We start from the raw sequence: 26,338 nt of genomic DNA, 5'->3' as shown, positions 1-26,338 counted from the left end.
AAGTTATGTTGTTAAGAGTGACTTCCCAGCTGTTATGGTTTAAAAGTTCACGCTTACAGACTGGCATTTACTCTTGTTATGTTGATCATACTTTCAATATACCATGCCTAACATATAACATTGGCTCTACTTCTTTAATATGGCATTTGACTTTCTGCTAGATTACGCAAAATTGTTTTGAAAGAAGAGTACTGGTGGAGTTAGATGTTGTTGCTTGTTCTGAGTTTATTCAACTCCACCATATGGCATGGAACATTTTAAAATTGTATTTTATAAACGTGTCCGTATAATACATACAAGAAAATCAGGCATTTACCCAATTATTTCAAATAAAACCGCGCGTTTTTACCAGAAAATAAATAAAAAATGTAAAAATATTTGGCAACAGAATATTAGTGCATTCATTTAGTTTGAGTTGGATCAAGCACAGATAGTATTGTGATATTCATGTGAACTTTGATGTTTTGGCTTTTGTTGAACAAATTTGAACATTAATGCGCTTTTTAGGCGCTTTTTAAAAGCCGGTTATTGAAACTGACCCGGTCGGTTTCTCATTGTTAAACATTGCTTCTAACTTGGCAAATTTACATATCCAATCACTTTCACTAGTGTTCAAGATGCTTGCATTATGCTCCACAGGTTTGTTAACCCAAAAACTAAACTGAGCACAAAGGCATGGGCGCATATAAATGAGTGTGGAGTGGGGCGGATCTGCCCCAAGTTGAATGCGGCCGAAAATTCAAAGCGAAATATGAACTGCATTGCAGTAAGGATGCTGCTGCCGATGCTGCCTTCTGCCTTCTGCCTGCATTGATTTTGCCAAGTGGTGTGCCATTGTTATACTTGTTGTTGTTGTTGTTCTTGTCGTATTTGGGTTAAAGATGTGTGTCAGCTGTTGTTGGTTGTTGGTTGTGGGTTGTGGGTTGTTGGAAGCATGGCAAGCAGCTACGAACTTAACGCGAACTTTGTGCTCAACCAGCTGCTGAACTAAGTGAAAGTTCATTTTTTGCATGCTTACGTAAAGTGCAGTAAAAGTTTTAAATATTTTCTTGGCATGATGAAAAACTTTTTAAAATGTTTATTTAACAAACACATATACGCTTGTAGTATAGCTGCTTCTTGTTTTCAAGTGTCAAGACTGATACCGAAATTTAACGAAATTCCAGGGCCTAAGCCTAATAGCTGCAAAGAAATGTCAGACAATTACATACCCTTTTTTTAATTATGTTTTTAAAATGTATTTTATTTTTTGAAAATATACTTAAATAAATCTATATGTATAAATTACGTCACTATCGTCCATAACCAAATCCTCCTGCAGATGATGCAGCTGATGCGCTTGAAGCGGCGCCACCGCCACCATATCCACCGCCGTATCCAGGGTAATAGCCGCCGAGGCCACCATAGCCAAGTCCACCACCAAGGCCCCCGTAGCCGCCGTAGCCGCCGAGACCACCACCATAGCCGCCGTAACTGCCTGGGAATCCAAACTGTGGCAGAGCCGCCGCTAGGCTCAGCAGCGCGAAAAGCACAGCAACGATATTAACAAAGGCACGCATTTTGTTAGGAGATGACTGGAGGTGTACACGGCTGGACGGATTCTACGTTATAAGCTGTAAGCGTTCTGGACCACTGCTTTTTATTGAGTTTTAGGCACAGACAGTGCTGTCAGTTGCTGGTCTGGTTCGACCAGAAATTGGTGAAATGCGTCAAAAATATAAAAATGTGTGAAGCTTTGTTAAATATTCCTCCTAACAGTTAAGTGGAAATATTGGGCACAATCGATTTCTAACTGGATTTCAAAATATAATATATACTGTGTAGGCCGCATGATATCAAACGTTGAACTGATAACCGGTTCGTTTGGTATCTTGTAAACAAAATAAAATCAAAACATCTGGACTACCTATTCGGCAGCGCCTTAGCAGACAAAAGAAAATCAAAAATAGCTTTTTATTGTGGGATTTTGGGAAGCACTCTGAAATTTTAGCGTGTTATCTCAGTCAGTCATTAACATAAAATAAAATATTATAGTTCATTTGCTTGTTTATCATTTTCACATGCGGTTGCTTAGTCATAGTTATTGAAAATGTTTAAATATATTAACACAAAATGCTAATCAATTCAGTCATTAATTCTATTCAAATCGAGAAGTTGGTGTCTTTATGTCTTTATTTTGCATATACGAGAATTTAAGCGAAGAAATTACCATTGCTAATGGAGCAGAGTATTATCTAAGGCGTCATTTTGGTTCTATTTCTTCATGTTCGTAAATATTAAGTTAATCTTTGTCGAAGACAATAGAGAGCGTTCGCAACTGTTTAAGTGAACTTTAAATTGTCCATGCATACATACGAGTATTTTTTATAATTAAGTGTTAGTTTTATTATTATTTCGATTCGATATAGCGTTTTATGATGTCATGTTCATTTTTAGTGTACTGGACCCCGACAATTTGCATCCAATTCCAGACCATTAGCTCTCGAGACCATTCATTCGTAGCATTTATTAAATAATGCTTCTTGCATTATCCTTCTTATATTGCACTATTGCTTCTAATTCTCCCAACATTGATATCATCGCTAATAATTTAAATCAATGTTAAACGCCATTAATTTAAGCATAGTAAATAATTTATTTATTGAAAATGTGAAAGACTTTAAATATTTATGATTGTACGAAAGCCTAAGCAATCATTTTATTATTTTCATAGTTTTGAAAATTTATAATACACAAATATATTTATAAAATTTGCAATTCATACGAAGTATTGAAAATGAAGACAGTAACTAGCTATCAACGTTTCACAACTCGCTGCAAGCGACTCTTCAATGGAACCATGAAAAAGCATTGTTCTGGAAGCTATCCGTTAGATTTATTATTGAAATATGGCGGCAAGCTCATGAAACGCGGGGAGCCGTACAGTGTGTTTTACTCAGAGAGGGATCCATCTGCGTTCCTAATTGTCTTTCGCAGCAGCACTGTCTCGTATTGTGATAAGCTTAAAGTGAACAACATAAGAAGCTTTGAATGTTTTCCTAATGGTCAAGTGGTTTACAATATGACCAACTCGTATAGTCACGTCATGTGCTTGAACTATACATTTCATTTGGCTGACGATCTTGCCGCTTCCTGTGGCGTTAGGAAAATTCAGCCAAACACATTTACTGCTCTCTATTATACGAATCTGGAGGGTCGCCTAAGAGAAATATTGGAAAATGATAGAGCCTCATGTTGTGTTCCAAACAATTTCCTACTAATTTTACTCTCACTTGGCCTAGTTTTGTTCATCATATTTTGGCGGAATCGAAGTGTTTTATAAATTCAATGTAACGCTCACTTATTCAATATATGGTTCAATATGAATATGGTATGGGTGGAGAACAAAATTATTGGACTGGAACAAAATTGTCGGTCATATTGAAAATTTTCGGAATAAATGAAATTGTTGTTATTGTCCTAACACGACAATGACGGTAAATATGTGCTAACTGCTCTATATCACATGATGAAATATATCCATCAAGATTATAGCCTACTTGACATATTTTGACAGTACATTGGAGGACCTACTACAAGCTGGCGGAAAAGTCGCCGACAAATGCAGAAGGTTGCAATTACCGGCACGACCACAAATCTCATCTCATCCCCCTCATCCCCCTCATCTCCATCTGTGTCCATCACTTGTGTCGGCATGGCATTAAGAAGCTGTCAAGAGGGCTGCGTCTCGTCTTTCATGTGACAGTGGCTGTGCCCTTGACATGCCGCTGCCGCTGCCTTCCGTGCCCGACCCCAGGAGGGAACGAAGCGATGCGCACACAGATGATGAAGGCAGCCCACATGTGGTGGGTTCTCCGTGTGTACCCATTCATTAGTTTTAAAATAAATAATTGCTTTTTAACAGACGCAAAATTATCACCTAATTATAGAGTACCCTTTTGCTTTCGCTGCGGCTCTTCCTTTTAGAGGCTTGAAGGCGCGTGGCGCGTGAATGTTGACATTTGCATGCAAATTCGCCGGAGGCAGCTCCTTGCAGTAGAAGTGTTGGCAGTTCGGTTTATTGCATGCCTCACTCATCACAAGTAGTACGGGTAGTACAAGTACTGCTCGACCCAAATAGTTGTCTTTGACATGTGACTCGGACAAGCGCTCGTTTGTTCCGGCATTTCCGTTGGCCGTTTTGATTTCAAAACACTCCTAAGCATTGCCCGGGGGCATTTTTGCACTGTGTGTGTTGGTCGCATAAAATGTTATATCCTTTGTGGCAAGGATCGCAACATGTTGCTTGTCAGCAAATGTCGCATTGTTTTCCGCATCGCTCCCAACTGTAACTATTTGCGGCATTGGCATTTCAAAAAAGAACAATACGAGTACTGGTACGCATTTTTGCGTTTTGTGTCCTATTGTCTTGCTCTTTGTTCTTGCGTCCTTTAACCATTATTGCAATTTTGTAAATATTATAAAAATGTTTTATTCAAAGTCATATACATATATATACACACACACAGATAGTCGCGCTCTCACTTTACACACACTTTGCGTGCTCTTTATGCAAATTAGTTGCGAAACCGTTCACATTCCAAATGTTAATTTACATTTTTCCTTGCTCCTTGCGCTCTGTTATTTCTTGCAAAAGGAATTTTTATTTGCCTTTCGCAATTTTACATACTTGTTAACCTTTTTTCTATGAAATAGATAGCTGTACTATACTCCTATGTGGTATGTGGTTGAACTATAGTATTACCGCCCTTTCCTTTTCTCTATTCAGCGGATGAAGAAATTTCTTTCATTTGTAATGCTGCATCTATCTGAACAAGAGTTAGTTTATTTCTCTAACCTATATCCGTTTAATGTACTCGTATGTATAAGGCAGAACTTCTCAAGCTTAACATATGTATATCCAGACCAGGTTTATGTCAAATCGAACGTAGGGAACAAAATCATTCCTTTTTTTGTAGCCATATTATTTATTATAAACAAACTTTTTTTTATTTATTATAGCCAATTCGATGAGTGTCGTGGAATATCACCAATGTCGGGGGAACTACTCCCGTTTAGGGCTCATAGAATATTTATGAGCATTGTTATTCTAGCTTTTTACAAAACAAGTTTCTTGCGTTGTGCTGGCAGGCAAATGGACATGAATAGTTTTGAAAAACTGATCTGAGCTAAATCTTAAAATTACTTTTGCCAAGCATGATAAGAATTAGAAAGGGAAAAATAATGTTTTAATGTTTTAAATAAAAATTCCCAATTAAGAACTGATGAGGTACATGGATGTAAAGCATACTTTGGTGCAATTAGTTGGTTCAAGTTGTATATTCCACCTGCTGGTCCAACATTCCAGTAGGTTGAGGTACTATTTTACTCTTGCAGAAGAAAAATTATACATTGTCTGTATAGAATGCCAACAGGGCTGTGTACTCATGTTTAGAATATTTGTTTATAACTTTGGTTCATTTGATAAACATTTTTAAAAACTAAACAAATATAAATAAAACCTTTTAGTAAATTGTTAAATTAATGAGGCAGTTTTTAATGTGGTGGGAGCGATAGTTTGTTGAGCTAATAGTGTTGCGAAGACAACTGCTTATAATCTGAATGAAGTCAAGCCTGAATTAGGACATCAAAAGTGCGTAAGAATGAATTATTTATGTAAACTTTCGAGTGTTGCTTTTCTTTTAGTCACACATATGTACATATATGTATATGCCTGTCTACGTCTTTTTTCATAGTTACGAGTACGTATGGATGGGGACTACAAGTATATGTATGTGTTTGTATTTTAGTTTGTATTTATTATGCCAATCTGTCTCTTAATTGCCTCGAAATTCTATTTGGGCTTCATTCTAACGCACCTTTATTGCGGTAACACATTGCCGGGTGGCTTTAGAAAGTTTTCCCTGTTTGACTGAGGCATTGTTTGTCTATCTGGTTGGGCGTTTGTTTTCATTTTAATTAAGCTTTATTATCCAAATTAACACGTGCAAGCTACACATACGGATCAAGACCTTTCAACACAAACACCAGCTCTCACCTTAAGCTTTCCTGTGAATGTTAAATTAATATATGGAAATGAATAATTGAATGAATGAATGTGATATGTTATTTGCAGTTTTGTAAAATTAATTGCTTAAGCATTTTAGATTTGACATAAATCTTGGGCTCGTATTTAAATATAAAGGGAGGAAATGTGTAAGCGATTTGGATTAAGCATTTAAAGACGGCCAATCTTTTGGTTTAGTTCGAATGCCCGCTAATCCCCAATCATTTCTAGTTGCTTGAAATAAGTTTACTTAATTTTAACTTTCTTTTATCTCCGTTATTTTGCTCACAGCTGTAATATATCGACACAATTTCCTGCTAGAGGAACACTTAGTTTCTAAAATTTTATAGAATTTCTCAGGTAGTTGGGTTTGGAAAAATAATAGAAGTAATTAGTATAATCATCAACCAATCATTTAATTTTTTTAATGTTTATTTGTAAGTATATAATTGTATTAAAACTAGTTTATTGCTTTAAGATTGTATAAATATTAGTCAGGTATTTAGAAAATAATTTGAATACATTGGCATAAGATATCAACTCAATTTGTCTAAATTAGATATAAATTTATATATGGAGAAGCCAGTCATTACTATCACAGTGGCGGATAGGCATTCTTCGCATAGTTGGCCACATAGTAGTTGGAGGCGCCGAAAAAAGAGCCACCGGTGCCGCTTACGGGTGTGGAGCCAAAGCCGGCATAGCAATTTGCATAATTCTGGTAGCTGCGCAGTTCGAGTGGTGGAAAATTTAATGCATAAGCTCCGGATGCCCCTGCATGCGTCAGATTTGGATACTTGTGGGCGTTGGTGATGGGTGGAACCAGTTGTGGGGCCGTGTCCAGCAGTGGGCGTCCCGTACTGACGCTCCGCTCGTTTCGGCGAAATTTGGCACGTCGATTTTGAAACCAGACCTGTAAGCGGTATTGAATTCGTTAAGGTGCTAGGTGTACAAGTAGGTAGGTGTAAGGGAAAATGCCTGGGGCTCACCTGCACACGTGCCTCGCTCAGATTCACTTTGGTGGCGAGTTCCTCGCGCACAAACGCATCCGGATAGTGAGTGCGCTCGAAAACCTTCTCCAGGGCCGTCAGCTGGGCAGAGCTGAAGGTGGTCCGATTACGGCGGGGTTTGCGAGAGTGCCCGTGTCCGCCTGCGGCTAGACAGCTGCTGTTGCCGCCGCCGCTGTTGTTGTAATCGCTGGCGCCGCCTGCAATGTGAAGAGCGCACGCGGTTCGCATTTAGTAACAATTATGAAGCCGTAAAATTTATTAAAGATCTCTCGGGAGTTTCAATTGGATTTCGTGGAATGCTGCAAATGCCCCCCAGGCGTCCATACAGTATCGTAAATAATCGATGAGTGCTTTGGCAGGGAAAACGCGTTGATGATGCTCAAAAATCTATTAATTTGGCACCTCAAGAATTTGGTCGTTTTTATGGGCACGAACATAAAATTTTGCATTCTGTTTGATCCTTTTACTCGGTGTGGTTCTGTTGTTGCTGTTGTTGGCGGTAATAAACAAATGGCACGGCTATAAAATATCTTTTGACGACAATGGCAGACAGCTGTCTACTAATTTTAGTTGCCGACGCGTCGACATCATACAAGCACTTTAACGACCTATTAATTAAAGTGAAATTGTGACATTAAGAAAGATTATGCGTTTCTGTTTAACTTTCTCTAATTGATTTCGCATCTGTGGCTAGAGCTCAAAGAGCATAATTGACATTTATGGGGCAATGCAGCGAGAATAAGTATAAAATTGTTAATAAATACATAAGAGTACAAATGTATGTGAGCATCTGAAAATTACAATAAAAAATAAATTTAGAAAATGACGTTTTTCATAATTTTTCACTCTAAATTAAATAAAAGAATGCAGTACATTTAAATCCAGTTTGCAAAAAGTATTATTTGACAGAAAAGGTTTTTTTTAAGAATCTGTTTGTTCTGTATGTTTTTATAAAATAATACCTCTTTCTTCCCACATATCTGACTAAGTACATTGTATCTCCACAGAAGGCTCACATCACATTGAAACACAATTAGGCCGAAGAAGTGGATATAAAACTTTAAATTAAGAGTTTACATTGGCTATTTTGGTATTGAATTTCGTTTTTTTTACGCAATGCCTCTTTTTTAGTTACCCCTTAAAAAACGAAAACTCTTACCCACGCCATTTGTCTCAATTTGTCAGCAAAACCATTCACAGATTTCGTCGTAGATCACCGTGCAGTTGAGTGTTCCTTCAGGCGTGCAAGCAACTGGAATGCCCCAGAGATAACTCCATAAAAACAAGAAGGAAAGATCTTTAATTTGAATTGCCACTGGATCCGAATCGAACGATAAAAAATCAGTTGTATGAGTAGCTTGATAAAAAACTGCAACTGAAATCGAAAGGGCGGCAGGGAGTGAGGGAGGGAGGGAGTGAGGGAGGGACGGAGGTTAGCCTCAATCAGATACTCGTATCTGTGCAATGCACGCGGATGTGAAGGAATAGGAATAGGGTAAACGGCACATGTTACAATCCGTTGCAACGCATCCACAGCGACGAAAATAAATACACGCCCAAGCGATTTACTGCACCAGCGGGAAATGGGCTGATGGACGGGCCTGCTGTCTGACTGACTGCCTCGGTAGCTGGTTACATGTATGCTGTCTTGGTTTTTTATGCTCCACTTGGAAAATATAGGCGCACGGTCGACGTTTCGGCTGTTCAAAGGCATGCGGCCTCTGAGGGAATATCATGTCAGCTTTGATTACGTTTTGTCATGTTGACAATGTTGAAGTTGTCTGGTCGTGGTCGTGGTCGGAAATGCAGAACTAGCGCAAAGAAATGAAAAGAGTAGAAAGTACCAGAATTTTGTACTTGAAATTGGCTCCGAAATTCATACAAAACGTTTTCATTCAAGTCGATACTATATGCTACGTACGGCAGCAATGACAATGATGTGAATGCAACTTCATATCTCATAACGAATTAGAGCGTTGATTACACGTACAACAAGCACTATTGCAACAAGAAGCAACAAACGAAGCCGCAACAGAGAGACGACATGTCGCCTATTGGGGTCTAATGTTGACAAGGGAAGCGCTCTTTAATGCTGACAGCCGAGTCGGCCTGGATCATACCGAGTCTCGTACCCCGAGCTCCAAGTTCCTTCCTTATACCGCATAGCCCATATCCCCATTTTACCGCAACCGCAACAGCAAAAATGCATGAAGATGACACTGTCATCCATTTGAGCGCAATTGGTGGCGTCAGAAATGAGCGTGTGTCGCCCACATATGGCACCTAAATGTCATGCATGAGTTTCGCATGCAACGCGAGAGTACGTCTGTACATATGTACTTGTATGTGGGTTTGTGTGCACTTTCATATACATACTCGCACATACTCGTATGCACTTGTCTATTCATGTGTGTGCGCATAATGCCATAAATTTTCAACTCATTTCAAATTAATTTATCATTCGAGTAAACACTGCAAATATCGTGCTTCACAGCAGCCCCGAACGAGTATGGGTAAGTGACAGATTCTTCAAATTAAGGTTGAAATTTTCAAATTACGAATGTGCTGCGCTTAGTTTTCTCTTCAAAGAAATTGTGCCATAGCATTTTTTTAAGTAATTACCCAGAATATATATTTAAGCTAGTCGAACCATTTAATTACGCCTCGTAGACTTGCTTGGTGAAGTCCTTACAAATCACAATCACAAACGATTTAAAAATATAATCAGTTTCTAGAAAAAATAAGCCGAGAGACCTGTTATTTGAATTTAAATATTTGTAGCCCACTTCATCCATTCATGGGACCATACATACTACTCACTGTTAGAAATAAAAATATTATTATATGAACCTCGTAGTATTATCTTTTAAAAATGATATAAATGATTGTTTTAGCTTACTCCATTTGAGTTATGAACAATAAAAGCTGTTAATTGCATTTAATGGGCCGGCCCCTTAGAGACACTGAATAGAAACTGCTCTTATTTACAGCTATTATTTACCCTGCGACATGCGAGTAAATTAAAATAATTATGTACAGAGAGATAAAATATACAAATCTATCATTTTATGTGTCTATGAGTTCATTTGATTGTCTTTCTAGCGTTCAAAATAAATGTGTATTCCCTGTACCCAAAGGGTATATTTGTAGTTCAGCGGAAATAAATATATGCAATATACAGAATCAGGAGGCATGATACAGAATATATACTTGTATATGAACAGTATGACAAGATGAGTCGATATAGCTATATCCGTCCAGCTCTAAGAGTGCAAGGATGTTCGAAAATATAAGAAGCAGAATACTTGTTTTTTGTTGTTGTCTATCTTTCCAGTCTTTGTCTAAAACATTGTGAATATTACAAATGAAATTCTTAAATATATATTTTACCATTTTACTATTAGGTTCAGACATTACGACCATATATAGTACAAGTACATTTACGAGTAAATGTCATTCATGGTAAAATAATGTGTCGACATTATCCTCATTAAATCAAATCATAAAAAAACCGAATATCTGTTTGATAAAATCTCTATTTTGAAAAAAGTTGATTTTTTGTTAGCTGTAAGGAACTGATTAGCCAGCTAAATACGTAAGCCTAAAAGTAACACCTTCATTAAATTATTAAAGTTAGCAAAATAAAAATATAAACTTGGAAATGACATAAGATAACTTACAAGAATAATGTGTTTTGGTATAGTATTGCTGTGTTACTTGAGCTGCTCTCAAAATTAAGAACACCGCTTAAATAAGGCGTTTTCAAAATGAAAGAACTTTTCGAAATGTTAAATCACCGTCGTGGATATTTTGTTTAATTTTAAATACCGAGAGCGATCTGCATATTTTATTTAAGATAAATTAAGACCACCATATCAGTAACACTTGTATTCTGGGACCTCTAACAAATAAATAGTTTTAATTGCGGACAAAAATGATCATCACTTTCACGTTGCAAGATTGGATTATCATTTTTGATATAATTGGTAACGGATTTTAGTAACAAAGATACGCAGAACTATTAGCGAGAAAATAAAGAAATTTTGGAATTTTTCTCAGCAAATATTTGGCCAAATATCAAGAACAATGAATATGTACTTTACATTTCATAAGAATCTTAATGATGTTAATTAGGGATTCATGAATCAGTTTAGCTTTTTTAAATTGTATTTTTTAAAATATGATTTAATTTCTATTGCTTGTTCTATTTCTTACCAAAATTGTTATTCAATTCCATTTGTAGTTTGTTTTTCACATAGGCATCCTGTTTGAGCTCAATGAGGTTCCCTACCGAGAAACGATGCATCTTATCTAGATCTCGTACATTTGAAGTGCTTCCAAGCTTATCCTTTGCGTAAGCTGCATCAAGGGCAGTATCCTCTACTTGCGTTGGAGAATACGAGGATACATTCGATTCACCTGCATTGATGGCTAGGGAGTGTAAAGATGTGCTCGATGGTGGGGCCGTCGGCGCCGAGGCGTAGTAAAAGCTGCTGCCATTGCTGCCCAAACTGCCGACGGGCAGAGCATGCTGATAGTTTAACATATTTGGTGACACACTCACACACTGACTGAGGTGTACACTCGTCACTGCTCTTAATGAAATTCGTGCAATCAATTTACGCGCACAATTGGCTAATTGAACAATTGGGCCAAGAGGACGACGCTTGCGGGGCTGGCCAGACACAATTCAATTAACCATGTGAAACACTGCAAGTCAAAACCTTCGAAATTCTTCATTTGTCTGCGACGAGCGACAAGCAATGAGCAGCGAACGCGTCTAATTTGACGCTGATTGAATTAATTTCTTTTCTCTGGCCGCTAGCATCCTGCGAACTTGGTAATTAGATTAGCACAGAACACATAAACGAGTTAATTACGATAATTGTCGCCGCGATACTAAACCGTGCCAAAGTCGTGTGCCTACTGAAATTAGCCTCAAAATCCGATCGCGCCAGGGCAATGTTGGCGCTGCCATCGCGCGATCCCTCGCATGATCCATCACATGCATTGCATATAGTCGCGCATATATATGAGCACTCGTTCCCACTCTCGCTCATGCTCTTGATCTAACTCTCTCCCTTCATCGCACAGATGGCAGCGATCGGCTAATTATAGCAAGATGCTGCTGATTGGTGGCCAACGATCCGCAGCGCCGACATTTTGTGGGCGTTGCTGGAAAATGCTCTCTTCTTGCTGTTTCTACTGTTGTTTTTCCGGCTGGTCTGCATGAAATACGAGGTGAAAAGTATCAACAAGTTTTGGGCATTTAAGTAGCAATAAATACCAATTAAGCGGTGCTGCCTACTTTATCCTGTAGCTGTCAACACACAAACACACACATACAAACACACTCGCATTCATCTTGAGCTCGAGTTGTGCTCGCACATGTGTTTATGTTTATGTTCCATTTTCGCAGGACACTTAAGTATGAGCCAGGCATAAATCTAGCCACGCATATTGCTTGTCATGCTCTGAACTAATTTCCATAACCACAACATGTTGTTAATTCTGGAGGAGGTGGAACTGCACGGCTTTGGCAGAGCAGTGTCGTGCAAGGATGCTGTCATTGTCATTCTGGGTCCTGCATCTGCGCGTGCAGACGGGCGTGAGTGCTCGAGAAAACGCACACATGTTTAAATAAGTACATACACACACACACATACTCATGCAGATACAACTATCGGACAAACAAAACGTTGTGTAGGTAGGTGTAGTTGGGATTAAACCGTTGTGAGAGTGGTTAGATAATTGATATGCAGATTCATGCTGCACAAGCTATATACCCGTACTTAATCGTTGATTGTTCTGCCCACACACGCACACAAATATAACAATATTCCGCAGGTCGCGTTAAGAACAAACTGTTTATTTAAATTGTTAAATGTAGGAAAAATTGAAAATGTAAAGCAATTGCCCTATTTCTTAGAGTATAAAAATAATATTTTTTGAAAAACTAGATCAATGAAGCCGAAAGAATATTTGACAAGGAATTTCTTTGTTTGTTTTATTTACAATCATCTCTTTATAAAGACACTTTCTTAGTTTCTGAAAACGAAAATATATTCTCTGTATATGTACCAAGATAAACAATACAAATTTGATGAATACTAATAAGTTAAATTAAATTGATTTATTAATAATTACTCATTTCAATAATAGTTTTAAAATATAAAAAATTGAATTCAAGCTATTAAAATTAATAATTGTTTTAATGCATTTTAATGTAAATCTCATAAATGTGTACTACAGAATAATGTTCTTATAGTATTCAATTCACATTCTAAAAATGTGTGATATATTTGATTTATATAAGCCTGACATTGCCGATGTTTTAAAGCAGAAAAGAGCATTAGACCATAGGTATATCTCGTAAGCATGTCCATATACATATATAGTATGTAGGTAGAGTCAGTTGAAGCAAAAGAGGCATAATTTCTGCAGTAATCAAGAAATTGTTGTATGTATGTATGTATGCATATAAATAAATGTACATACAAGTACATAAATAAGAACATGTAATGCAACATTAATGCTACATGGAGTTGTGTTTAGTTCTTTATTTCGCATTGCATATTTTCAGGCGCAATGTGAAATATTTGACTTACGTAACTGATATTGTACAAGTACTACTTACTATATAACGACCTTACATCCCGTATATGTTTTTCAATCATATTCTATACTTATGCTTTAAAGGGAACAATTTTGTGCGACTTATGAAATTATTAAGATGTTGTTCTCTCTTATGCCAACTGCATTTGCCTTTTGCCATCTGACAACATTAAAACTGTCTACCCAAATTCGAAGTTGTTGAAGAATTTATGTAGGTTCTCTGCTCTCTCTCTCTCTCTCTCTCTCTCTTAACTAAAGTTTGTCCTGCCCAGACACACGCAAACATACTATACATACCTACGTAATATGTAACCATATTACAAGTACTAGCACATGATAACCCAAACGACTGTCGAGCGCGAGCAGTGTTTCGTGACAAAGAATTTCAAAACTAAAAACAGAAGAAAAATGCCAGAGACATAGTAAAGTGTAGTAGCAGCAAAAACTTTGAAGTTTTATTAAAAATACACACCGCAACATTCCTCAAAAAGTTTGCACACGAAAACGTGAGATAATTTAAGACACCATGCCAAGCCAACAAGCCAAGGGAGAAAGGAGCACGTGAACCGCAGCAGAGTGTCAAGTAGTTGGATAAACTTTTGTGACGGCTCAATTTGAAGGAAACGTACAAGTATGAGCGTGCGAGCATGTCACTTGGAATATTAGAATATTAGTAGTTTTGCCTTTTAGTGGCTTGTAATGAGCATACAGGAGCAGGCGCAATAGCGGAAAAGCAATAGCTAATGAGAGCAAGGACGCCATGTGAGAAAAGTCTAAGATTCTTGGTAAGCGCATACATAGTTTCCCAAAGATGTAGCAATACTTGTATATTATGCTGCCGTTCAATTGCAGAGACATTTGAATTGTAATTATAAAATGTGTATTTAAATATGTGTATTTATCTATGCAATCATTTGGGAACGATGGGCTTTTTATAGAAATAAATATAAATAGCTCTAATGTCAAATTTATTTAAAACAAAAAGATAATGCTTTTATAAAATTATTTAAAATTCGACGTTAGGATTAGAGGGCAAAGATTGTTTTCGATTTGTGTGCCACAAAATGAAAATGTTTCACTTAAATCAATTTTAATTTTGTCACAATTAAAGGCCACTTCATTACGCTGCCGCACCTGTTAAGTGCCAATAAAAGCACACATGTGAAACATACATACATATATATGTACGTATAAGTATGTATGTAGCATGAAATTTCCATAGCATTTCAATTTCCTTGACATGCCAAACTTTTGCAAAGCCAAAAACACAAGAAGCAACAATTACGGTAGAAGCGTGCCGGGGAGCGTGTTTTTTCAATGTGCCTTTGAAGTTCATGTTGTTTGTCAAGAAAATGAATTTCACTTGACGGCGATTATGTGGTAACCAGGCGGCAAGGCAGCAAACTTGCTGCAAAAGTTTTGTAAAACATTTCCGATGTTTCAAATACAACACACAAACATACAAACAAACATACACACACATCGCTACACCACATCACCCACGCTCCTCTCCGGCAAGTGCCAAACACGACAGTGTACACTGTAGAGCGACGAGGGCTGAAGGCTGCAGGCAGAAGGGTGAAAAGTTTTGCCTAAATCACTTAACAGAAAACAAGTGTTGGCATGTTCCGCTGCTCAGCACGCAAAAATATCGCAAACTTGTTCGCTTTTAAATGAAAAGTTTTGTGTTTTTTCGAGAGCGAACGTTTTATAAGCGAGTGAAAATAATAAACCATAACTGGCATGCCGACAAGCGCAATGAAATGTAATAACAAGAAATAACCGGAAGCAATGAACAGGAAGCGGTGCCATGTTGAACGGTCCAAAATCAATTACATGCACATCTCTCAAGCCTCCTCACATACTGGCTGACATAGTTATTGTATACGTACCACTATATGGATAGCATTATACTATACGAGTATAGCAGGGCCAACGTTGAAAAAGGATTTACATTAATTACGTTGCCATGCCATGGGCGAAAAAGCTTTTTGACTTTTATTGTGACATAGGCTCGCAACTATAAACGCATGAATATTTCATTCCCCATGGCCGGCCACTTTGTCTTGGCATGGCTGAAGCGAATTTTAAAAGCATGTTAAGGGCCTGCCCAGACATCCATTTACGCAGCTAGTGACCTGCTCAGTGCACCCATACACACACCCCCACACGCACACACAGGATATTGAGTTGGGTCACTTCGGCGCAGGATGCCTCTCCAGCGTTTTTAGATACAGCTACTCGAACTTTTACTGGCCTTTCCCTTTCTCCTTGAATGGGCGACCATGCGAAACGAGTTCTTCGTTCGATTTTGAAATCCCTTGCATAATTTATGAATGTTTGAGTTTAAATCTGTGAGCCGCTTTGCATTTCTCGGCCATTTATTGAACAGTCAGTCCAGTCAGTGGCTCGGCTTCTTTGCCTGTCCTCTGTCCGTTGGTCTGTCACTTATATTGCTGCTATTGCTGCGACATTGTCGTCGTCAGCCATTGAATATTTATCCGTTTGATTCGTGCCGTGATTCGTAGGGTCTGCTGGCTCGTTATGCGTGCCTCTGCTCACAAGTTGATCGAAATTGAAAATGTGCCATCATCGCAAATTTTATGCAAATCGATGCAGGCGGCCTAGACTTTATACTGCGGCCAGCAACAGCTGTCCAGTTGTCCAGCAATAGCAATAATGTGTAATGACAGCAACTGCTTATGGGGCCAATGACATTTTCAGATTTAAATGTGCGCTTATACTTGTAGGAAAAACAAAACAAAAACAAAGCACTAGTTTTTTTTTCATGTGGAATAAAGTAGTAGTTATCGATAGATAAATAGCTAACATTTTTATACTCCAAAAAGTAAGAAAACATCTAATACTTACATTTCCTCTAAAACGGACTTTATTTTAACCCGCAGCATTTTTTGTTTGTCTCTAACCAGGGTCGGGAAATTTAGTATGCAGTACGAGAAGCTCCAAATCAAAGCCAGGGCTTTCACTCTCTCGGATATAGTTGAAAATATATGAATTTTATCTTTCCTCACAAAGTTCGGTTTGGAGTAGATTATAAGACTCTTTATATTTGGAGCAGAATATACCAAGAGTCTCTCATTAAACATAAAAGAACCGAGAATTCAAAATCTTTGACCTTTGTGGAAGAACACCGCTTGTGAACCGATCCAATCCGACTCTGATGCCAATTAAATGCATTAAATTGATCACCAAACACAGTCGTTTAATAATTCCAAGTGGAGATAGTAATCGATAGTGGAGCTGTGAAGATGAAAATTCAATTTCAGTTCTGATAAAAATATTTATTGTTATCCAAATATTTATAATTTTATTTACATTAGTTACACTTTTTGAACTCTAATAGTCTTTAATGGGCTCTTTATCATTTTTGCATAAGCTATAAATAAAATAATAATCGAACATATAGTATGTACAGCAGCCAATAAAGTGAAGGAAGCATATATTCTAAATTGTGGAATTTGGTGGATAAGAGCTATAAATAAAAGTACACCTTTGCATATGTTCACAGTTCCTGCGAAGCAAGCTAACGACTACATATATATATATATAAGAAATGTCTTGCTCTTCTCACTAAATACCTTTTGGTGGATTATTTGGTTGAATATACATGCACTTCCATCCCAACTTCCTTGATAGATAGAAATATACAATGAAATAATTTTTTATTTTTTTCAAAAATCCTACAATTAATAATTTCAGCTTCCAGTATACTTACTTGAAATTCGTTTGACATAGGAAGGATTTACTGTGCATGCATTGATTCTGTTTGTATGAACAATATAAATATGACCATATATTCACTGTCCGTTCCCTCTGTTGCACCTTAGTAAATTTTAATTAGCATTTTACCGCGGGTTAACACATTGCATGCCCTTCCTCACCTGCCGCGCACGGGTCTGAGCGTGTTTGCATTGTTCTTTGTCTGTGTGCATGTATGCAGGTATGAATGTATGGGTGTGCATGTGTGTGAGTGTGGATCTGCATATGGGTATCTCTACATCTACATGCACTTTGAGGGAGAATTTATGTAGCATGTTGCATGCTGTAAAACCGCAAAACACGAAAAACACCGCAATGTGGCTTTTGCTGTTGGCATCGCTACTACTGGCTTCATAGTATAGCCACCAATATTCGTCGTACCCAACCCTTGCGTTTCCTCTCTAATGGCGTATTTATGGAAATTATGTTGACTGAAAGTAAAACACGCGCCGACAAGTGAAATCAGATCATTGCAGGCCTATTTAGGCATGTAAACTGGGCTGAAAGCTTGCTGCAAGAAAGAACAGCCGTTAAGTGAAAAACGCTGCATTTCTCGTTGTTTGGCAGAAAGGCTTAAGGCTACAATAAGAAAATAGTATTACAAAGCTAACAACGCATAAAAGGGCTAGAACATGAGAAAAGTCACGAAATGTTTATGCAGACTTCAAATATCTAGAGTTTAAAGATTAATCGTGAGTATCAAAATAAATAGAGTTTAGCTTTAAGCTTTAAAACATAATAAACAACTATTTTTATAATTTTAAAGCAATTGGAGGAGTCGTGATTTGGAGAAGGGACTTGGAGTCGATTCGAACTGCCAAAGCCAACAAGCTGAACTACTTTACAAATGTTGTTGATTATTAAAAAATTGAAAAATCCAACGATTTCCTGTAAAAATAAAATATGCGGAGTTGAATCACGTTTAATAGAAAGGCGTTGTATCCAAAAAATAAGTTTAGTCGTTGTGCTTAAAAAAGAAGAATAGCGATTCGCTGTTGCTGTTTATGACGTACTACTGAATTCATTAAAAACTTTTCTTATGGTTAACCGACTTAATTAAATATCGAAAATGTTACAAGTTAGGATTTATGGACAGAATCGATGTTAGTTTAGGAAAATAAAATAAATTTGTGTTGTAATAGAACGCACAAGAGAGCATAGTTACATCGATTTGCCTTATCTTGCTACTATATGAACCTAAAACATGCAGTATTTGTATTGTTTTTTGTTTCTAGTACAGGGTATTATTACATTATTATTTTAGAGTGCTGTACAGCGTACAGGTTAAAACCAGGTCCTTAAGCAAAATCATTGTTTTAATTTCTTAAATGGGCATTCGCGTTAGTTGTCTTGCATAAGCGATGTAGTTTGGGAATATATTTACTTAGCCTCTTTCGCTGACACTTCTTCCATCAATCAGTCTCCAGTTTACTTTCGTTTTCCATTCCCCATCATCTGCATTTCGTAGTGTGCATAATTGAAGATAACAAAAACTGTCAGTCAATTGCATAGTCAGCAGCAACAGAAGCAGAAGCAGCGCCATTTTAATTTGACTCACGATTGTCGGCGGATGAACTGGAAAGGAATTACACGAATCGAAAATCAACGGATGAGGATGTGAGACTGGCACTGCAATCAGATGCAATTAGAGCGCGAACTCGAATGCTTATCAGACAGGTCGGACGGAAAACAAAACAGAAAGCAGCGAGTTGACAGTGTAATTGAAAATGTAAAAAGTGCAAGTGCTACGTGTTCTCTTTATATACCCTGTAGCTGTTGAGTAAAAAGGGCATATTAGGTTTGTGCAAAGTATGTAACAGGCAGAAGGAAGCATCTCCGACCCCATAAATTATATACAAGTATGTATATTCCTAATGACGAAAGAAATCAATCTAGACATGTCCATCAGTCTGAATGAACGCTTTGTCATCTACATACAATTATCTACTTTTTTAAATGTTATTCAAATCGGTAAATTCTAAGAAAAGTTATCGGGGAAACAATTTCAATGCAGTACTACGCCTACCAACTGCAGCATCAAGATTGCTGTTCTTCTTTTAGCTTCTGCAACTCATTGCCGGAAGTTTGTCTGGGCAAAGGGTATTTCACTGTCGGGCTTGCTTGAATGTAGCACTGGTGCCTGGAAAGTTAATGCAAGTACATTGACAACTAGAGAGAATTCGGGTCAGACATTTGATTTTTGGATCAAGTATTAATATTGTATAAGTGCTTAATGGCACTGACACATAGGATATGTAGTAGAGCTATGGCAAAGTGTAATTATATTAATGCACAAGGTATGCGTAAACGAACGTGTGTTCTTCACATATACAAGTATAGTATGTTTTATAATCTAGTAATCAAAGTAGTTGTTCATTAACTTATGTACTCGTGGTTGCTATTTTCTACTAATCAATAAATTGAAAAGCAAAATGTCAGTTCAATCCAAAATGTTATTAAATGCCAAATCTATATTGGTTATATACTAATACTACCAACGATATATACTGCTTGTAATTTAAATTATAATTGTAAATTGTTTTGCCGATAGTTGTTAAGCATAATTACCTTATAGTAATTGTGTGAGGTTCTTCTCTTCGGATACTAAACATTATATTATTAAAGTATGTATTTAGTTATTGTTAGCTCATCTAACAATATTAGGGGGAAGTTTAGTAGTCTACTCTAATCTAATCTGAACCTCGATAATCTAGACCTTTTTTAACCGGGATACTTGAAGTGAAATGTTAATATATCACTTTATTATATCTGGGGCCGAAATCATAGATATGGTTCATTCGGACTTACTTTATAATTCTTTTTTATAAATTTCTTAATTGTTAAAAATGACTAGTATGTTTATTATCCAGTTCAACAACACATTGTTCATTATATTGTGAGGTCTTAAAGGTCTTATAAATATGCGCTATAGGCAAAAAGAATATTAGAGCTTATTGCAGACTTGTCATTGCATGGTATTAGCTAGCATTAAGTACATTTGAAGTAAATGTAAGAAACTTAATACCACTGTTTGCCATAAAAGTAATCTTTTAATATTTGAGTTTTTTTCCGAGGGAAATAGCTTATATTTGAATCAAATGCGGATGTGTTTTCTCGATCATTTTGAGTCAGTTAAATAAACTGACATTAATTAGTACTTGAAGTGAAATGTTAATATATCACATTATTATATCTGGGGGCGAAATCATAGATATGGTTCATTCGGGCTTACTTTATAATTCTTTTTTATAAATTTCTTAATTGTTAAAAATGACTAGTATGTTTATTATCCAGTTCAACAACACATTGTTCATTATATTATGAGGTCTTAAAGGTCTTATAAATATGCGCTATAGACAGAAAGAATATTAGAGCTTATTGCAGACTTGTCATGGCATGGTATTAGCTAGCATTAAGTACATTTGAAGTAAATGTAAGAAACTTAATACCACTGTTTGCCATAAAAGTAATCTTTTAATATTTGAGTTTTTTTCCGAGGAAAATAGCTTATATCAATCAAATGCGGATGTGTTTTCTCGATCATTTTGAGTCAGTTAAATAAACTGACATTAATTAGTACTACTTAACATTTACAACTATTAATTAATAATATGTTCGATATGTGGCAAAGAAACATTGTACATTTTGTTGAATTTGTGCAAAGTTGATTTGGGAATAATTTGCACTTTGCTTCCTACCGCAAGAAATTTAAGTTGCTGTTATTATCTGCTGGCAAGTTGGTCGCCTAAGTACTTGCTCCTTGACTGTCGGTTGGTTCTCGGCTTGTCACTCAAATCGAAAAGCAAATAACTTATCTGAAGGAGCCCTTGAGCCGTGCTCGGCTTGGTCGGTGCCGTGCCAGTAACTGCTGCTGCCGGATTTATTAATGCATTGAAATCTTCGGCAGTCGACATCATTATTTTTTATACACTTCGATGGCAGTCATGCGCAAGTATGAATTTACAATTTGTCTTGGATGCGGTTGAATGTAAGTACACAGAAAAATTAATGAGGAAGGCGTATGCATGATTTATGTCCGGAAAGAATGCAATCGAATTTTCAATGTCGATTTTGTATCTTAAAGCTTGCATAACTGTGGCGTAAAGCTGCACGTTCCCATCTCTCCAGCAGCCATTTGAAAGCTGAAGGTTCAAGAAGCGCAGATAAATCAAGTCTAGTTGCAGTTCAGAAAAGTTTTTGACGCATATAATTTATACTGTGCTTAACCAGGACCGATGTGCAGCAGCATGGATTAGGCCAGATGATATACGGGTCTGGCGCGTGAGCCGATTGTTCTTTAGTCGACGTCATAAAGGTGTACGCTACTGCCTGATGCTTTTTATGACAATGCCGTCAACTGGCCAAAAATGGAAACAGAATCTACAGCAGCACCAGCGCAAAATAACAGCATCGAGGTTGACTTTATGTGGCATTGCGTCACAGCCTCATGCACAGGTGCTGCCTTCAACACACACACACACACACACAAACACACACGGTCGCATATGTGTGTACCTCTGCGTGCTGGTGGTTCTACATTAAATGCCATAAAAAATTCATAAAATGCAGTTCACGAGAAACCAAAAACACCACACTATCCATGATGTTGGGAATGGCACCCATGCTCTACTCTCACACCTATGCGCACCTACATATACATATGTACATATACGTATATAGCCACACACACACACAGTAAGACATAAATTTTTAAAGTTTATAATGTGTGCATAAAAAGTATTTACGAGCACTACTTGGCCAAAAATGCTGTTATAGTTTTTATGAGGCACGCATACACGCCACGAACCGCAAGCGGAGTCCGCTCCTGACAGAAAAGCTCGTAAATGGTCAGGATGTTTAACTTAAATAGCAAGAGAAACACTGGATCTTTTGGGTCGGATTTGGTAATGTCGGAGTCAAAAGTTAATAACATTTCACTATGTTGGCATGAAACATATTTTGACATCTCTAAGATATTTTCAGTTAAAAGTCTGCCGCATTGGCAGAATTTTATCTTTTAATTACGTTTATGTGAGTTTGACACAATTGTATAGAAGTGCACTATTTATTTAAGGATAATAAGGATCCTTACTTGTTAAATTCTTATAGCCAGTACCCAAAGGGTAAAAGGCTATACTAGTTTTGTGCGAATGTATGTAACACATAGAAGGAGGCGTGGCAGACCCCACAAAGTATATATATTATTGATCAGGAAGACAAGTCGAGTCGATATAGCCATGTCTGCTCGTCCGTCCGTCTGTATGAACACAAGGATCTCAGGAAGTACAAGAGCAAGAATAACCAAACTCGGTATCCAGATTGTCCCAAGTCCGAGAAAGGACGAGTTTGTGTTTTTTTCTTCGGATAAACATGTCTTCTATGTATGTATTAAATTAATTAATTTAATTTTTTTTTAATAATTTAATTTTTTTAAGTATTTTTTTTTTTTAATTTTCCTTTTTTGTGGAGAGTACAGGCTATTTTACTGTCGAGCTTGCTCCACTGTAGCGTTCTCTCTTGTTTATAATTAATTTTCAGTTATAATGAACATTAAAATATACACTCATTTATTAGAATGGACTATTTACCTGTTTTATTGTCAGCTGTGTCAAAACTATACAAATTAATGCGGGTCATATTTGTTTATAGTAGTATAAAGTTCTTTGGAATTTAATAGTTTTATTGAGTTCAATTAAATATAAAACAGCAATAATTTATGTTTAGGCAACAGAGCAAATGCCTCCAGTCAAAGTTTTGAAAGGCAGAAGTTACAGATATAAATACTCCCATTTCCGATTATATTGAAAAAGTAAGAAATAATAATGACGTTTAAGAATAATAAACGTATTAGGAATGATAAAAATTCCAAGAGGAAACAATTTAATGATCGATTAAAAAGTCGCTGTTAAGAATAATGAACTTCTTGCGAACGATTAGAATTCGCACTTTCACCTTTGTTTGTTTCCCAGTACTCGTAATCCTCCTACTTTGTCAGCGCCCAAGAACTGATAGGTGACAACATCTGCACTCTCTCTGCTTATGTGTCTGGGCATTAAGAGCGAATAGCGCTGAATAAGAACGCGAGAGCGTAGCACGTGAATCCAGTGAGTAGAGCTGCGTGGAGGCATGACCGATAACCAACTGGCGTCAATAGCAAAAATATTTGGTTTTGATACGAGGTGCTAATATTTTTACGCATTTTTTATGACTCCAGTGAGTGAGAAACCTGTGAGTGGGAGAGTGTGCGATCAGATAAGACACATGGACGCCCACAAAAATAGCACAAGCGATTAACAAATAAATAAAAACAAAGTCCGTGAATTACGTATATTACATTTGTGCTGTTAGAATTATAATTGTTTGCATTTCTTTAAATAAATTATAAAATATAATGCATATGTATGTTTGTATTTCTAAAGAAAGCTAAGCTGTGGCTAAGAAAAATTAATATTTATTGACAGTCCGGAAGCAGTAATATGAGAATGTGGCCCAGTAAGTTATCAATATCAACTACATACGACACATACATACATACGTGTACATATGTATGTAAATATGTACATACTTATGTATATTCCACATTGCATTCGATCGTCATAAATACCACCTACTACGTTAGTGACAAACGACTTGTTCCTAATTGAAGCCCATCAAGCGACCGGCAGACCCCAAGCAGCTTTTGCAGTTCTGTAAGATCAGTGAGGCATACAGAACCAGAACAGACGTGCTAATCTAATCTGCCTTAAATTAAATTGAAATGCATTTTGTGGATTGCACAACCAACCTATGGCACCTCTCGCCTTCCCCATTTGTGATACAATGTGTCAATTGTTTTTTAGCTCGTGCATCTTATCCAGGGTAAATATTGAGGACAGATCTTAACAAAGTATTATGGACATTTAAATTTGTTGCGCGTCGAGCCATACTCAGCTTGAATGTCATTTAAATAAACAGATGAAAAAATAATATTATAAATAACACTAAACATTTGTTTATATGCACTCACATTTTACAATTACGATTTGAACTTTAAGCTACATTTAAATATGAATGCCCAGGCCATAGACTGGCAATTAGAGGCCCACTACAACATTTTCTATTCAAAAACTTTTAACAAAAGCCCCAATTTTGCTATTTTTCTTTATTTTGTTACATTTTAAAAGGGTTAGTATATATATACATATATAATGTATACAAAACATACATAAGTATAGAAGTATATATTTTAGTAGTGAAATAATTTATAAAATTCTAGTTTGTTTATCAGTAGTATAATTCGGTATAGGGTATAAAATTATCACGATTATTATCAAGTTTTGAAACTTAACCTTCCATTTTTGTTATCGCCTCAATAATTTTTTTGATTATTTTATACATAGCTATAAAAGTAAATACATATGTATGTACGAGTATATACATATGGGGAGACTATCAAAATTTAAACATGAGCCTTGGCTACATCGTTGACCAACTTCGCCAGGTCGGCAACGCTGTCCGCATAGTAGTCGGGCAGTCGTTCCGGCGATGATTCCGCCCTTAGTTCACTGAGTGTGCAGCCACCGGAAAGTACGAGCAACGTCTGGAAGCCACATTGTCGTCCAAATTGTACATCCTGTTCGAGCATGTCTCCAATCATTAGCACACGCTTGGGATCTCGAATATTGTAATGCTGCAGAAGTATCTCGCCCAGTTCCTTGCCAGGCTTCCCGAGCGTTGCCCCTGGCTTACCCGTAGCCTCTACCAGTATTTTCTGAAAGGGCCCAGGTCCAATTATGCGCAAATCATTGCCGACGGGTAGCATCGTGTCTGTAGCGCCATGGATCAGAAGACAATCTGGATGGCGCAGATAAATGTGAGCGCGCAAAACCTTTGGCGATGTCAAGTTGAAGTCCACATCTAAGATGACGGCACGAACGGGCTCACGATCGAAGATATGCTTGGCCAAAGACCCAAAATTCTCTTTAATGAATTCGTTGGGCTGTGGCAAATAATTGGATTTATATGAACGTTTATTCTATAATACTTGTAGCTACTAACCCCATCAAGTAGCTGGAAACCTGCTTTGCGCAGGACAGATTTAAACGGTTCCGATGCTATAATGTAGATGAGTCCATCAAATTTTATTCTCCGCAAATATTCCACAATACTCTGTGCGGGATGCCATAACTCCGATTCACCAACCTTTATGCCTAGTTTCTGAAAGCGTCGCTCGTATTGTTCCATGCTGCGCACACTATTGTTGGTTATAAAGGATAACTCTTTGCCCATGCCCTGCAGAGCTGAGTAGCCATCGGCCACGCCAGGAATGTCGTACTCCATACACCAGACAACGCCTAAAGACGCACAAAAGAATGCTTGTTGTTGCTATAAAGTAAACACTTTAACAGGAAATTACCATCAATGTCGCTGAAGACGCGATCAAAGGAATTTAAAAAGCGGCGTCGCTGCTCCTGGCTTAGCTTCAGTATATGCTCTGGACGTTGGTCGTTTGGCTATTGTTAAAATGCGATAAGATTTCAAAACATGTGCTCAGCTACTGGCGCTATTTAACGGTTACTCACGGCACTCTCCATTTCGTGGTTTGCTGATAGTCTTGGCTTCTTCCGATAAACTGCAATAATTTGTTTCTGTAGCGGTTCAGAGCCGCTGTGTTGTGCCCTGCTCGCAGGTTTTTCTTCAACTAAACCCATACATGGAATAGTTCAAAAATATTAGCACTTCGGAACTGCTAGACTGCGCTTGCCGGCGACGCAGCTGCTGCGCCATAATCAAAACAAATAATTGTTTATTGTTTGCTTGTATCGCCTATCTGTGGTTACTCATGCTTAGGCGATCTCTCTCCCCCATATTCAGCGTTTCTAAATAATTCTCCTGCGTTCAGCTTAAT

The 26,338-nt window shown here is 37.3% G+C and overlaps 2 protein-coding genes across 2 annotated transcripts; both read right to left on the bottom strand.

The window, feature by feature from the left end:
• Nucleotides 1-6,641: 6,641 nt before the first annotated feature.
• LOC115634625 (retinal homeobox protein Rx-B) lies at nucleotides 6,642-11,602 on the bottom strand. The gene is made up of 3 exons (XM_030532479.1): nucleotides 11,272-11,602; nucleotides 7,036-7,253; nucleotides 6,642-6,959 (listed from the first exon to the last, which is right to left on the bottom strand). Exons 1-3 carry the CDS (start codon nucleotides 11,600-11,602, stop codon nucleotides 6,642-6,644), a joined length of 867 nt encoding a protein of 288 aa, XP_030388339.1.
• Nucleotides 11,603-24,577: 12,975 nt separating this feature from the next.
• LOC115633757 (pyridoxal phosphate phosphatase) lies at nucleotides 24,578-26,119 on the bottom strand. The gene is made up of 4 exons (XM_030531232.1): nucleotides 26,013-26,119; nucleotides 25,847-25,943; nucleotides 25,489-25,784; nucleotides 24,578-25,429 (listed from the first exon to the last, which is right to left on the bottom strand). The coding sequence occupies exons 1-4, from the start codon at nucleotides 26,022-26,024 to the stop codon at nucleotides 24,890-24,892; spliced, it is 945 nt and encodes a 314-aa protein (XP_030387092.1). The 5' UTR covers nucleotides 26,025-26,119; the 3' UTR covers nucleotides 24,578-24,889.
• Between the last annotated feature and the right edge of the window lie 219 nt (nucleotides 26,120-26,338).

The sequence above is a fragment of the Scaptodrosophila lebanonensis genome, unplaced genomic scaffold (genome assembly GCF_003285725.1).
Source record: "Scaptodrosophila lebanonensis strain 11010-0011.00,11010-0021.00 unplaced genomic scaffold, SlebRS2 tig00000001-arrow-pilon, whole genome shotgun sequence".
In the NCBI taxonomy this organism is placed as follows: domain Eukaryota; kingdom Metazoa; phylum Arthropoda; class Insecta; order Diptera; family Drosophilidae; genus Scaptodrosophila; species Scaptodrosophila lebanonensis.
This window is presented reverse-complemented; position numbering and strand designations above follow the sequence as displayed.

Excerpts from the sequence above, each read along its gene's own strand:
- LOC115634625 (XM_030532479.1), bottom strand. The coding sequence starts at position 11,602 with ATGTTAAACTATCAGCATGCTCTGCCCGTCGGCAGTTTGGGCAGCAAT. Across the intron at positions 7,254-11,271 it reads GGAATTGAATAACAATTTTG|GCGGCGCCAGCGATTACAAC; the intron begins GTAAGAAATAGA and ends TTCACATTGCAG. Across the intron at positions 6,960-7,035 it reads TGAGCGAGGCACGTGTGCAG|GTCTGGTTTCAAAATCGACG; the intron begins GTGAGCCCCAGG and ends TACCGCTTACAG.
- LOC115633757 (XM_030531232.1), bottom strand. Across the intron at positions 25,785-25,846 it reads CGTCTTCAGCGACATTGATG|GCGTTGTCTGGTGTATGGAG; the intron begins GTAATTTCCTGT and ends GTGCGTCTTTAG. Across the intron at positions 25,430-25,488 it reads GTTTCCAGCTACTTGATGGG|CCCAACGAATTCATTAAAGA; the intron begins GTTAGTAGCTAC and ends TATTTGCCACAG.